The sequence below is a fragment of the Coloeus monedula genome (genome assembly GCF_965178545.1).
Source record: "Coloeus monedula genome assembly, chromosome: 5".
Taxonomy (NCBI): domain Eukaryota; kingdom Metazoa; phylum Chordata; class Aves; order Passeriformes; family Corvidae; genus Coloeus; species Coloeus monedula.
In genome coordinates, this window is record NC_138785.1 from 37,662,687 (window position 1) to 37,675,879 (window position 13,193).

The 13,193-nt window shown below is 42.6% G+C and overlaps 1 protein-coding gene across 1 annotated transcript in view; it reads left to right on the forward strand.

Moving 5' to 3' along the window:
• Window positions 1-3,448: 3,448 nt before the first annotated feature.
• GALNTL6 (polypeptide N-acetylgalactosaminyltransferase like 6) overlaps window positions 3,449-13,193 on the forward strand; it is a gene marked incomplete at both ends in the record, with an annotated part of 444,156 nt that continues 434,411 nt past the window's right edge. The window contains one exon of the mRNA XM_082281626.1: window positions 3,449-3,586. Within this exon, the coding sequence (XP_082137752.1) occupies window positions 3,449-3,586 (138 nt within the window). The remainder of the gene's footprint in view (window positions 3,587-13,193) is intronic.

Genomic DNA, 13,193 nt, shown 5'->3' on the forward strand with positions numbered 1-13,193 from the left:
ACTAGCTTAGTGCTTTAAAAATTCAGCACTGCCTAATAGGGCTAGGTGGCTTAAGACTATGTGAAAAAATATTTGCTGTAAAATATGCCTTTAATTCTTTACAAAGCAGACATGAATTTGCCAGTTGTGGCCCATGACCCTTACTACAAAATTTTTCTCAGGATTCAGGAAATTAAATTGAATTTCATCTCTCGAGAGTCAATGTCTGCATTCACTTCAACCTCCAGAGGCAGACATAACTGGCAAGCTGTGGAATTCCAGATGCAACCTCTCCTAAATCTTTCCTGCCAGTAGTCTTACTTTTTCTACACAATTATTATATGATCTCATAGCAATCATTTCTATACTTAGGATGGTTTTAGCTATTATGCTTTTTGCACTAAGTGGAAGAACATCAGGGCTGAAAGTCTTCAGACAAAAAGGCAGCTGAATCAAAATTTCCAATATGCTTGGTAAATTTCCTAACTCTGGATGATGAACTAAAAAAGTAAGTGGAATTTCTGACAAGACCAATGCCCTTTGCTTTTCTGAGTATTTTAATCTTTGGATGGATTCATCTCTTGAATATAAACCCAAAGTTTTAAAATTCAGTTGAACCGAATAATTTGTTAGTTAGATGCAACAATAAAAAAGTGTTAATGCTTGCATAGACTTTTTGGTGACTTTGTGTGACATCGTTATAGCCTGGCAGGGGTGGAAAGGAACCAATGAATCCTTTATCACCAAGACAATAGAACAAGCCTTGCACACGACAATCTTCTAAGCAAGATTAGGTATGTCAAGTTGTCTGGAAACTACAGAGAGAGTAAAGTATCCATGGCATTCCCTTAAATGTAGGAACATACATTTTACAGAGCTCTGTGAGGAACTAAAGTTCTTGCTAACAGTCTGGATTGCAGAATTGAACAAATTTTGTACATTTGTATATGACAGGAAGTTCGGCTTAAATTCAAAGTGTTTTTGACCAACTGAATAAATATTTTGGGAAAAAAGTTATATTCAATAGAGACAGTACAAAAGGGAGAAATATTCAGTCATAGAAATATGAACAAAGGATTAGGTGATCTTGAGGGAAACAAAACCAACCAGAGCTTAAATTTTATCAAAAAGCGGTACTGCTGTTACAACCAAAGCTTGCATTCCATATGAAAACACGGAAAAAGAGTACACACCTTGACATGTGCATGATTATCCTTCTTTCCTTATAAACAATTACAAGATCCCAAGTAGCTTATTTGCTCCAGCTTTGGACTTCAAATGAGATACAAATCAGTTGAAGATAGTCCTGATGAAGGCAGGAGCATACATCAGCTCTTGAGATGTCCTGGAGTGCCTAAAGAACAGTTTCTGGAAGTGGGCTTTACCTATGTAAAGACTGAAAGCAATACTCTGCTTGCTGTCCCTTTGGCAGCTAGTGTAATACTCTGGAATCACAGCAAGGAAGGTTCAGGTTGTACATTAAGGAACAGTTTGACACACCAAGTCAAAACAGATTGCCTGAGGAGGCTGGAGTGGTGCTATCGCTGGAGGACTTCAGAATAGGTTAGACAAACACTTGTCAAGAATGGCACACATGTAGTTGATAGTACCTTGGGGCAGAGCCATGGAGGAGCTGACCTCACAAGGTCCCTTCCAGTCCTACTTTTACGTAAAGAGCATTATGCTATTTCCTCCCACCCCACCTTCATCGTTCAGTTTCCCTGTTCTGCTTTCAAGCTTTCCCTTATCGCCAGCTACTCCCCTAAAAACAACCTTTCTACTGCCCCTTTTACTATTTTATGCATATGTAGAAAACGGTTTTTTGAACAAGACAGTTCTGTGGATGGACAAGACTGATCTCATCCATGGAAAAGGACGGGACTATTTCTCACCATTTGTAGCTATGTACTGTGGTTACAGAAAGAAAATTCTTACTGCAGGATTAAGACCTAGACATTCAGAAATATTTTAGTCACCAACAGAAACAGGAACTGTGGCTGAAGTGACAGCTTTCTGTATGCAGGGCAGAAAAAAAGGAAGGGGTAGCTTTATTTTTCAGTCTTCATTCTGGACACACCAACATTACGTGTTTGGTACACATTTTCCCACTGTTTGATGTGACAAAGCTGAAAGGGCATTAGGTCCTAGTAAGTTTAACCTGAGCATCTTCCTGTTTTGCTGAGACGAGTTAGTTTGAGAAGACAAGGTAATTGCCCTGCGTAGTCAGAATGAGCAGCTGAACTCAGACCAGAAGTCCAAACGGGTCCGACTGCAACATGCTGGGTACAAATCGACAGCGCTTTGAACATCTCCCTCCCTCGGTGCTGCTACCGAAGTGGGGAGTGACCTCAGCCCCCGCGGTTCGGGGAAGGCTGCAGCTGCTCAGGTTGCGGCCGGGCGGGCTCGGGAAAGGCGGCGCTGCGCGGGGAGTCCGGGGACACCCCGGCAGGTGAGCGCCCCAGCACCACCTGGCGCAGCGAGCCGGGGCCCCGGGCAGGGAGCCGCCCGCAGGCTCTCCGCGCGGTTCCCCCCGCATTTCACGTAGCGCCGTGGAGGACGGACCGGAACGGGAATTGCAAGCCCCGTCCCCTATGCACGGCGGCGGCAGAACCAGCAGCAGCAGCACCGCCCGGCTCCGGCCCGCGGGCCCCGCACCGGGCTGTCGCTCACCGCCTCGCCCGCCGGGGGGAACGGCGCGGAGCCAGGGGATGGGATGAGGCGGCCGGGATGAGGCGGCCGGGATGAGGGGGCGCGGTGGGGCGGGCCCGACACCGCCCGCCCCCGGCCCGGCCGGCGCACGTGGTGGCGGGGGGTGCGGGCCGCCCCTCCCTGCCCGCCTCCCCGGCGCGGAGGGGCGCGTTGTGCCGCGGCGCCGGCATCAGCCCTCTTCTCCTGTTTTTTGGGGTTTTTTTTTTGAACTCTTGCTTAGCAAATTGCGCGTGATGAGCTCATGATGCCGCGCCCCCCCGCCCGGGCCGGGGCAGGCAGGGGGACGTGAGGCGGGCGGGCGCGGCCAGCAGCGGGGGCTCCGCGCGGCCGGGAGGAGGGGGAGCTGTCGGTCCCACGCTGTTTACTGGACTCGGGTTGTGAGGCTTTTCCCTCCTTCTGTTTTTAAATATATATATATATATATGTATATTTATTTATTTATTTATTTATTGCCCCTCTCCCGCTGTGTGGCGGGTTGTTTGCCGCTCTGTTCGCAGGTGGATCCATGAGCTCCCCCAAGAGCGGCACCGCCGCCGCGCAGCGCCGCGCCGGGGCGGGGGGAGCGGCCGCCAGGTTCGGCCCCGCTGCCGCTGCGGGGGGCGGCCCCGCCCGGGCTCCGGGTGGGCAGGCGTGAGGCGGGCGAAGTTTCTGCGCGGCGCCGGGCTCTTCCGAGGGACTGCGGGCAGGGAAGAACCTGGCCCCGCGGTGCTGCGGGAGCTGACACCGCCGCCGCCGCCAGCAGAGCAGCCCGGCTTTGGCCATGAAGAGGAAACAGAAGAGGTTTCTGCAAATGACGCTGCTCTTCACCGCGGCTCTGATTTTCCTGCCCGACATCGGCCTCTGGTCTCTCTACAAGGAGAAGCACCTGGTGAAGCCGCCCGAAGCCGCCGAGCCGCAGGTAGGTGCGAAGCCGCCCGGGAGCACAGCCCCGCGCCGGGCGGAGGGTGGCAGCCGCCCCTCGGGGCACGGCCCCGGCTCTCGCCCCCTGCGGGGCTGCGGGGGGCCCGGCGCCGGCCGAGGGCGCGGAGCGGAGCGGGAGCGGCGGCACGTGTGCTTGTCCTACCGCCGCGCCGGAGAGAGAAAGTTGTGGGAGCATCTGAGTCTGCCCGGCTGGGCTTCCCCGGGAAGGGCAAGGGGTGAGCAGGCACAGAGGCCGCCTCTGAAATTAGGAGGACATTGCATTTTGTGTGCTGCGTTGGTGGGCTGAGGGTGATGCTGGGCTTTAGTTTTCATTACAAGAAGTGGAGGTTTTACCGCAACTTTTGTTTGTCTGCCTGCCTGCAATACTTCTCGAACTGGTGTGTGGCTATAGGTTCGCTGAAATTGCTTGGGGTCCGTGTAGATGTCTTACCACCGAGATTTTTTGTTTCCTTTTCTGTTGTAAATTCTACAGAAGTGACTGGCAGTGTTTTTTCTCTTCTGAGTATTACTATTGTAACTTGATGCGGCGACGCTGTGTGTAACTGCTTGTCAGACTGATATCACAAAGAACTTTCAAATATTTTCAGCTTACAGTTTCCTTGATCGCTATTATTAATAAGAGCAGTTGACATAAGCTGTTGTTTGCTTGAGTTATTCTTCAGCTTGCTGGGTTTATGTATGGCTCATAAATCACAGTATGACCTGCATTAAGTGAAGTTTAGTTTTAGGGAGTTGTTGTAATGCACTTCTTTATAACCCTGCCTGTAATTTACCAAAGTTTGTGTTTGTTCTGTTAAACAGTAAAATGTTCCTACACTGTAATTGTCAGTATAATTTAAATGTAGCATGGATGTTTCATAGATTATCGGTAGAGAAATTACAGGATTGTATGATCTTTTAGCTTGTTTACCACTTACATTGCCTTAACGTTAGAGTGTATTAGATGGCATCATTTATCATTTTAGTCTATTAGTAGCCTTCATTTCAAGGGTCATCACCCATGTATATAATGCACTTTCCACATACTAAACGTGTTTAAGTCAATGGCTTCAATTGGGCAATAACTTATTTGATTCTTTGTTAATAAGGGTATCCATTACAGGAGTTAGTCCTCCAAAGTATCATAACTTTGGTTAATGAAATATGCTGAATATTACTAGAGGAGGAAGTTAAGTGTAGCTTCTTAATTTGAAGCTTACTTTATGTTTCTGTGGGTTTTAAAATGCAGTTAGTTGTCAGGTGCTAAGATTTAGCTGGAAGTAATTTCTGCTGAAAGAAAATTATACATGATCATAAGTGTCTGTCATTAGTTTACAAGGTGCACACTGCAGTCTTTGTAGTGTCTAATTTACTTTGTGGCTTAGGAAGGCTAAGGTATTCAATGCAAATAATGATTTCCATGTGCGCATGGCTCTTTAGAATACACATGCCTTGATGTAAGATGAAATTTCTAATGTTCAAGAGTGCACTCTAAGTAGAGCATGATTGAGTAACACTGAAAGGGAGATAACTTTTTTTTTTAAGAAAAAAAAGGTTCTGGATAAAGTGATGTAAGAAATAAACAACTAAGCATATGTGAAGGACTAGCGAGGCTTGCTAATGAGACCCCACAAAATTTTACATTGTAAGTTTTCTGAAAAGGTCTTTTTACTAGCTTCCCTTTTTCTCCCCTTTTTTTTTCCCCTTCCCTTTTCTCCCAGTCTGAATACTAATTGAGCAGTAAGGGGACTGTTTAATGGAAAAACAATAAAAATGAGCAGTGAAACTTTGAACCTTACAGTTGACTCTAATGTAATTCCGTTATCATTGTAAGTATTGAAATCATGTTGGCAATGTCATTACCCAGTAAGGATGGAAGGTTGAAGTACAGACAAGTAATGCAATTAGGGTACTTAAGTCTTCTGATGTGCACATTGTAACCCAAAATACTTAGAAGGAGCAGGGATTGAAATATGAGTTTGAGTTCAACTCCCTGAAATATAAAGAAAATTTTAAGACATCTTTGCGACTGCCCTAGAAATGAGGTCATACTAGAAAAGACTGCATTAGAAATAGTATCATAGTAGAAATGTAACTTCTTTTTCTCCTATTAAGTTAGTAGCAGATGCAAGAATTTAAACACTCAGCACAGTTATTCTTTGCCCTTGAGGCGTTCAATTTCTTGATACTTAGTGTGACTTGACACAAGTTTAGAGGTCAGTCCCACTGAAACTGCAGCAGACTTTTCTTATATATTCTAAGATCATGTTAGGTTACAAAGGTATGTGTGTAGAGTCAGCACATCATGCTAGTGATGTACAGTCGGACTGCTGTGGTGTGTCCTGACCACTGGAGAGAGCCAGAGTTGTCTGTGACTTCAATAATTTAGTTACAGGCTGAACTAGTTTTGCCCTCATGGGTAAAATGAGTGTCTAGTTGGTATTCTGACCTTGACAGTAATGTTTATAAATGTGGTGTCTTGTTTTAAGAACAGTTAAATTCATGTTATAGATCATCAGGTGGTTTTGAGGAGATGTCATGGTGAAATGATGTTTTGACTACTTATAAATTAGGCTTTCCCATTCATTGGTGAAACAAACATCCCCAAACTTCCCTGTGAATGAGGGCTCTGTCAGCCTCTCCCACCACCTCAGCTGCTTGCCACAGCACTGGAGTGAAGGAGGGATGGCAGTGTGATGGAGGAGGTATTGATCTCCTGACAGCAGTAAGCAGGGAAGCTGTTCAAAAGCAGTCCACAATGCAAAAACAGTCTGTTTCTATCAATGGTAGAACAGTGTCCCCTGGGGACTGTGTCATTTCCAGCGCCTAGAAGAGGCACTTGTGTTCTTCACTGCTATCTAGAAATTCTCATATGACGAACTAAGTTGACTTTATTTCCATGAAAATAGTGCTGCAATAAGTTACATAAGAATTTTTTTCATTGTGCAGACTCTGTCTCTGAACAGAGAAGCTCTTCTTTACGAAAAAATTAAAAAATGAGAAAATGATACAAATATGATTTCAGACAACATTAATGATTTTGATCACTTTACATTAATTCTATAAAAATTATTAATCTCTATGAACCTTTGTTTCATACAAGCTTTTTAAAGCTGTCATGTTTACACTTGAGAACTTGATAGGCTTGATTTTTATATTTTGCTTATTGTTATTTACTTTTGGTTTATCATATTATTTAAAGTGGCGCTTCAAGGGTAAAGGTATATATAAAGGTTCTGAATTATGTGGTGCAACAAGATTTCCATAAGATATAGTTTGTCATAAGTGGTAGACATGAGGAAAAAAAATATACTCAATTTCTAGTTTAATCTTTCTAAGACTGCCTTCCTTGCTATCCTGTGGGAATAAGGGAAATTGAACAGGGTGTTTTTATTGCCTTTGTAAAAAAAAGTCTTAAAAATTCCTTTACACATTTTGGTGTCCTTGAGTTTTGATTACAGTTTTTACAGTTAATTTAACTTTAGAGGGTGAGTTTGTTTGTTTTTGTTTTGTCATTGAGATATTATGTATGTGATAAAAGTATCTTGTCTGATCTTTTGATAAAATTCCAAGACTGGGTCATTTGGATACAAAGTTATGCTGATAAAACTTTTAATTTCAGTTTTGTTTTCTGTGGAGGAAAAGCAACAATTTAGTGCAATGAGTAGGATGTAATCCTGGTCCAAACCTGATTATCTCATGCTATCTAAACTTAGTGCTCCTTTATTTGGCTACAGTAAGGCATTACCTTTGTCTGTTCATACACTGTCAGTATATGAAGCATAACTTAATGTAAAAGTGCCAAATTTCTTGCAGCAGTTTTCCAGTGTCTGTAATGTAGGTATTGTGATTTGTTTCTTTCTGTTCATATGGGAGGCCAGTGTAGGTGGTGACTGAAAGTCTAGTGAGCTAGCCCCTAATATATTTCAGCTTCATTTTGTATTTTTTTTCATTTGTCACATCCCTGCTTCCTGGTGTCAAATCTCCTCACTTAAAATTGAATTGAACAGCAGCACCTCTTAGTCACAGATGCTCTGTAATACTTACAGGTGTATTACCGAAATGCTTTATGATGTGTAAAGTGAGGAAAGAAGGTGGATTTCTGGCTTCGTTTCACATATACGCTGGGGCAGTGAGGTGCACTGCTTTAACCTCCTGACTGAGGCACTTTTCCTGAGGAAACGAAACTGGTGTTGATGTTGGCCCTTTTTTATTTTGATGTGTGCACAGTGTCCAGATCAAAGAGCAAAAGTGGTGCTGTGAGGGGGAAATGTTGTTCTGTGGGATAGTCATTGAACTCTCTTTCCATTGTCCTGTGAAGCCTGTACTTCTATCTGGTTAGCCCCAAGATTACACCTTTCCCATGGGATAGTGAGGTATGGATTTGAATGAACTCCTTAGGATAAGGAGAACTTAGTCCTTACAAATCCTAGGCCTCTATTGTAGTTGGCAAACAGGCACAAAATTGACTTACTAAGCCTGGTGGTTATGAAAGTACTGACTTTGTCTTCTGAATCCAGAAAGCAACTTCAGCCTCAATTCTGTCTTGCAAACAGTCATTAGCTTCTGAAGTCTGTGAAAGAAGTGAAAGAATAAATTTACCCCAGAATGCAATGTTTCCTACTGTTAAGCACACAGGTTCTGAAAATAATAAATTTTCCAGGACAGTTAACCCTGTTAACTCACTATTGGTGCCAGCAAAGTACAAAGCTTGGGTTGAATTCTGTTTCTGGTACATAAAAGCAGTATCTTGAGAGCAAAACTTTCTTCTCCTGCCCCCCTCCTTTAGCTGTGTTTCCCTTGCTTTTCTGGTTGATTTCAACAGCTGCAAAATCTTGTACAAAATATAGTTTGGTTAGGACACAAATATGCACCTTTCTTTTATTACACTGTTAGGACACTGTCAGTTACTTTTGCATTTAGTTCCACTGTCTCAATTATTTACCTTTGCTTTCACCACAAACTTACGAGGCAGGAGAGTTTTGTTTCTTTTTAGCAAAGAGGTAAAGAAAGTATAGAGTGACAAACAGGCTCAAGTCTACAAAAGTAGCTGCTTGACTGTTGCTGACATTTATTTGTACTATTTTGGGTGAGTACCTGTCAGACCCTAAAAAATACTGATAATATGAAGCCTTACTTTCTCTGCTCAGTTTCTATGCATGTGCTGTTCCAAGCAAGTCCTCGTTTCTCTCCTCAGAGCAACAGCTGGGACCTAGTGTGTTCAATCCCCTTTTATTCTGTGGCCCTGTTCATTGCTGTGCTGATTGCTGTGCTGGTGTTTCAGGTCCAAGAGTCCCCACACGTGGCATGACAAAACAGACCTTAGTGCCTTAAAATGCAGAGCATTGGCAACCTGAGATTGCCCTTTAGGTGTTTTAACTCACACAATTAACACTTATGTAATTCAGTTCTTTTACCTAAATTGTTCATGTATAATTTCATTCCCTTGTATCTACTGAGGATAATATCATTTGAGTTCTAAAACCTTTGTTACTTTATTGCCAAAAATAGTACTGTATCTTAAAACAGTATGCTTCTGTTGTATTCAGTATACCAGAGGGAGCCCTCCTGTGGTTAATTTAATACCTATCAATTTTCAGGAGTGTTACTAAATAGAGTGTATCTTACAGGATAAAATAGACTGGTTTCTATATTTGATTTTCTTTCTGTTTAACTCAGCATTTGTAATGCATTTCAGCTAATTTATTGTGCACAGTCATTTTGGATTAGTCCAAATCAAAACACAAGATCAAGAAACCTCAGTTCATGCCGACACTTGGACTTGTGGAAAGAATACTGTGATGAAGGGGATTCCATGGCCTTATTGAAGCAGTGGGGTGCAAAACTGCTCAGTTATTAAGGGGGAATACCCAAGCTGTGTTTTGTCCCCTCACTGGGACATGATGCTCAGTTCTTTCCTAAACTTCCTCATCTTCCTGTGCAGGGAATTTCTCTTGTGTTTTGCTGTGAAGAATCACAGTGGTACTATAGGTACCTGGTCAGGAGCCAGACTGCACTGTATGTACTGTGTGTGTAGGCAGGTTTCTGTTCACATAAAGAACAATTCAGCTTTTCTCCTGTTTTTAATGCTCAGACAGGTAACTTATGGTCTTTGTTTAGCAATATGCTGCTGCAGACATTTATACCAATTGACTGCAGCAAGACTGTGTGTGTGCTAACAATTTTGATGGATTTGGGCCAGGAGTAGACATCTCGGCTACTTTAAATTAGTCTGAAAAAAATTAATTCATAAATCAACAAGTTAAATGCAATGCAACTCAGGAATCCCAAGCTAAAAATTCTGCATGTATTGTAAATGCTCCTCATGGTCAAAAGACTAAATTGCCCTGACTGAAAGAAATAGCAGTCCCATTCTTTTAATAGTTTCTTTAAAATGTGAAAGGCTTCATTAGGAGATGGCAACGTTCTGAAACTTCTTTCTAAGAATTCCAGTGTGTCATGTTTTAACCTTAGCAGGCAACTGAGCACCACACCACTGCACTCTCACTCCCATCTAAGTGGGATGGAGGAGAGAATCCAAAGGGTAAAAGTGAGAAAACTTGTGGGTTGAGGTAAAGACAGTTTAATAGGTAAAGCAAAAGACCCACACACAAGCAAAAACCAGAATCAATTCTCCACTTCCCCTGGGCAGGCAGGTGTTCAGCCTTCTCCAGGAAAGTCAGGCTCCGTCATGCATAACGGGTACTTGAGAAGACAAATGCCATCACTCCTCTTGTCACCTCTTCCTTCTTCCTTCAGTTTTATTGTGACTCTGATGCCATATGGTAAGCATATCCCATTGGTTAGTGGTTTTCAGCTGTATCTTCTCCCAACTTCTTGTACACCCCCAGCCTCCTCAGTGGCAGGGAACTACAAGAAGCAGAAAAGGCATTGACCCTGTGTAAGGCCTCCTCAGCAACAACAAAAGCATCCTTGTGTTATCAGCACTGTTTCCAGCACAAATAAAATACAGGCCCCTACCAGCTACTGTGAAGAAAATTAATTTTATCCCATCTGCAATCAGCACATAATGTAAACAGGTTTTTAAGGTAAAGCTCTGTAATAATTAATTGATTTCAACCTGATTTTGACAATTGTCACATTTGGGAGGGTTTCACTGGATGATATACTTCTCTAGGTAGTCTTACTCAAAATATGTCTTCAACAGAGAAATAAATCCTTTCCCTCTTTGTAAGAAACAGCTTGGGAGAGACCTGCTTGTAATGGTTTGCTCAAGAGGTAAAGAAGAGGAAGCAAATCTGTTGCAGGGATTTAACAGGACTTCATGCTTATTTTTCAAATTCTTTACCTTAATTTCCATGATTTTCACACATTTTTCTATAACATGGCTCCAAGTCTATGCAAACACCCAGTGATTCAAGTCAGCTATTTAATCACCTGTCTTGGGGTGACTTCATGATGTTGTATCCCACGTCACTGCCCAGAAAGTAATTATGTGCCTTTCTATGCCTTTAAACTGACCCTGAGAAGAGAAGAAACCCGACCAAAACTTTCAAAGCAGTTTGCAGTGTTTCAAGGACACACAGAGATAGAGACAGTTGTGTGCTGCTGCGGGGAGAGAGAGGAGCAGAGGAAGCACTGCTTGCTTTACAGCCAGCTTTCGGCCAGGTTTTTTCAGCTCCATTTTCTCCAGAGAGAGACAGAGTTGAACTTTGCTTTCCTGGGACTTTGGTTTCTTTTTCTCCTCCTCTTTTTTGGACTGTTTCAACATCAGAATACATTGGGAGGACTTTCCACTGAGGCCTTGGCCCTGGAGGTGGGCCCACCACCCCCGTCCCAGCTCCAAGGAGGGGGAGAGAGTTCTACGGAAGGACTCTGAAATTTTCCCAGGTTTCTCTCAGCAGAGTGAGAGGTTTTATTATTTAGCATTATTATCCTTTTACTGTGTGTTTGTTAAATAAATAGTTTTTATCTCTTTCACTTTCCTTCGAGGAAAATTCATTTTTTCCTGAACCTGCTGGAGGAGGGATGGTTGTAACCTGCCTTCTCTCAGAGGATATATTTCCAAATTTGTCCAAACCGGCACATTACCAAACTAATAACAAAGAGAATTGCAGGAAGAAAAATTATGAAGTGTATGTCCAGCTAACATAGAAATATGTAGGCCACAACATCCCACTCTTTTCTGGATGCTTGTATTCCGCAGGGTCAGAGCTGTCATGTTTCTGTTCGAGGTCATGTTTCACAGGAACAATGTTTCCTTATGCTGTCATTTTAAGATCTCTTGGCAGATCCTGTTGAAGGAATTTCTTATGATCTCTTTCTCTGGTCAAATCCTGTTTATTGAACACCTCTGCCCTTAGGAAGCAGTCACTAGCTGAAATATGAGGCTTTCTAGTCACATGTGGATTTAACAGATAACTAGAGCATCACTTTCCCCACTGTCACGTCCAGCTGTTGGTTACCTTCCCATGCCAGAAATTTTCAGCCAAATCCCTGATGACGGGACACAATGGTATTTGACAGATGCTTCATTGGATCATCTGAAACCACCTCCACAACAGTATAAGCCTATCTACCAGACTTTTCTCTGAAGAAGATGAAGAATATTTTTGTGTCGTCTGCAGAGCCATGTGAACAGTCACTCCCCTGAGAACTGCAGCAACAAGAAGTTTGGAGATTGGTGCCATCTGGCAGTACTATGAATGTGCAGTGCCATGAAACTTGTCATGTTTGTTTCACCTGAGAGCTACCATGTCCAGTGCAGTTTTCTGTGAGTTGCCGATTGTTGTTTTTTGTTTGTTTCTTTTTATGCTAAATTTAAAGTGCAAATTGGATATGGTAGACTGGAAAATCTGGCCTGTGAGACTTAAATGTTACATTGATCAGTGATAAACCATTGATTCTGTACTTAAGAAGCAATGGCAATTGAACAATTTTCTTCTTTGCTACACAGTGGTTTATGACAGCATGTGATACTGCTGAGAGGTTTAGCTAGGCAGAGTAATTATCTAAACTAGAATTTTGTCAGGACACCAGTATTAGTACAGGGTGCTTTAGAAATTGGATTGCTCGCTGAAGTGTGTAAGTGTAGATTTATCAGATTAACTTAAAGTGCTCATTTGCTTAAAGAAGCATAATTTTTCATACTTGTACTTAGAATAACAGATGCGTTTATTTAGAAAATTTTAGCCTGTTTACTTATTTTTGCTCTCTGAAAATAGTTTTCTATAAATTAAGTACTAGGAGAAGGCAAATATTTAGGACAAATAAGAACATTTTATAGCAGTCTGTGTATGACAAGTTCCATTTATAGATGAAAATGGGGAAGAGGAAGGACTCCTTGTGTCTCTGTTTAGAGCCAATGTCTGGGAAATACAGGCCCTGCAGTGTTACCAGCTCCTCTACTGTGAGATAAATATTTTATCCCATATGTTTTTGCCTCACTGTGATTAAAATCTCACAATTTTGCATTAGATGAAACAATTTTCTGCCACAAGCAGTTTGTCTTTCTGTTTTGTCATCCAGTCCCTGGGCTAAAACTTGCAGTTGTAATGTAACTTCTGGGTAAACTTTGTGTAACTTTGCTGAAGCTTTGTGGTTGTGTCCAAGTGGGCAAGGTCAAACTGTGCACATGGACTTGA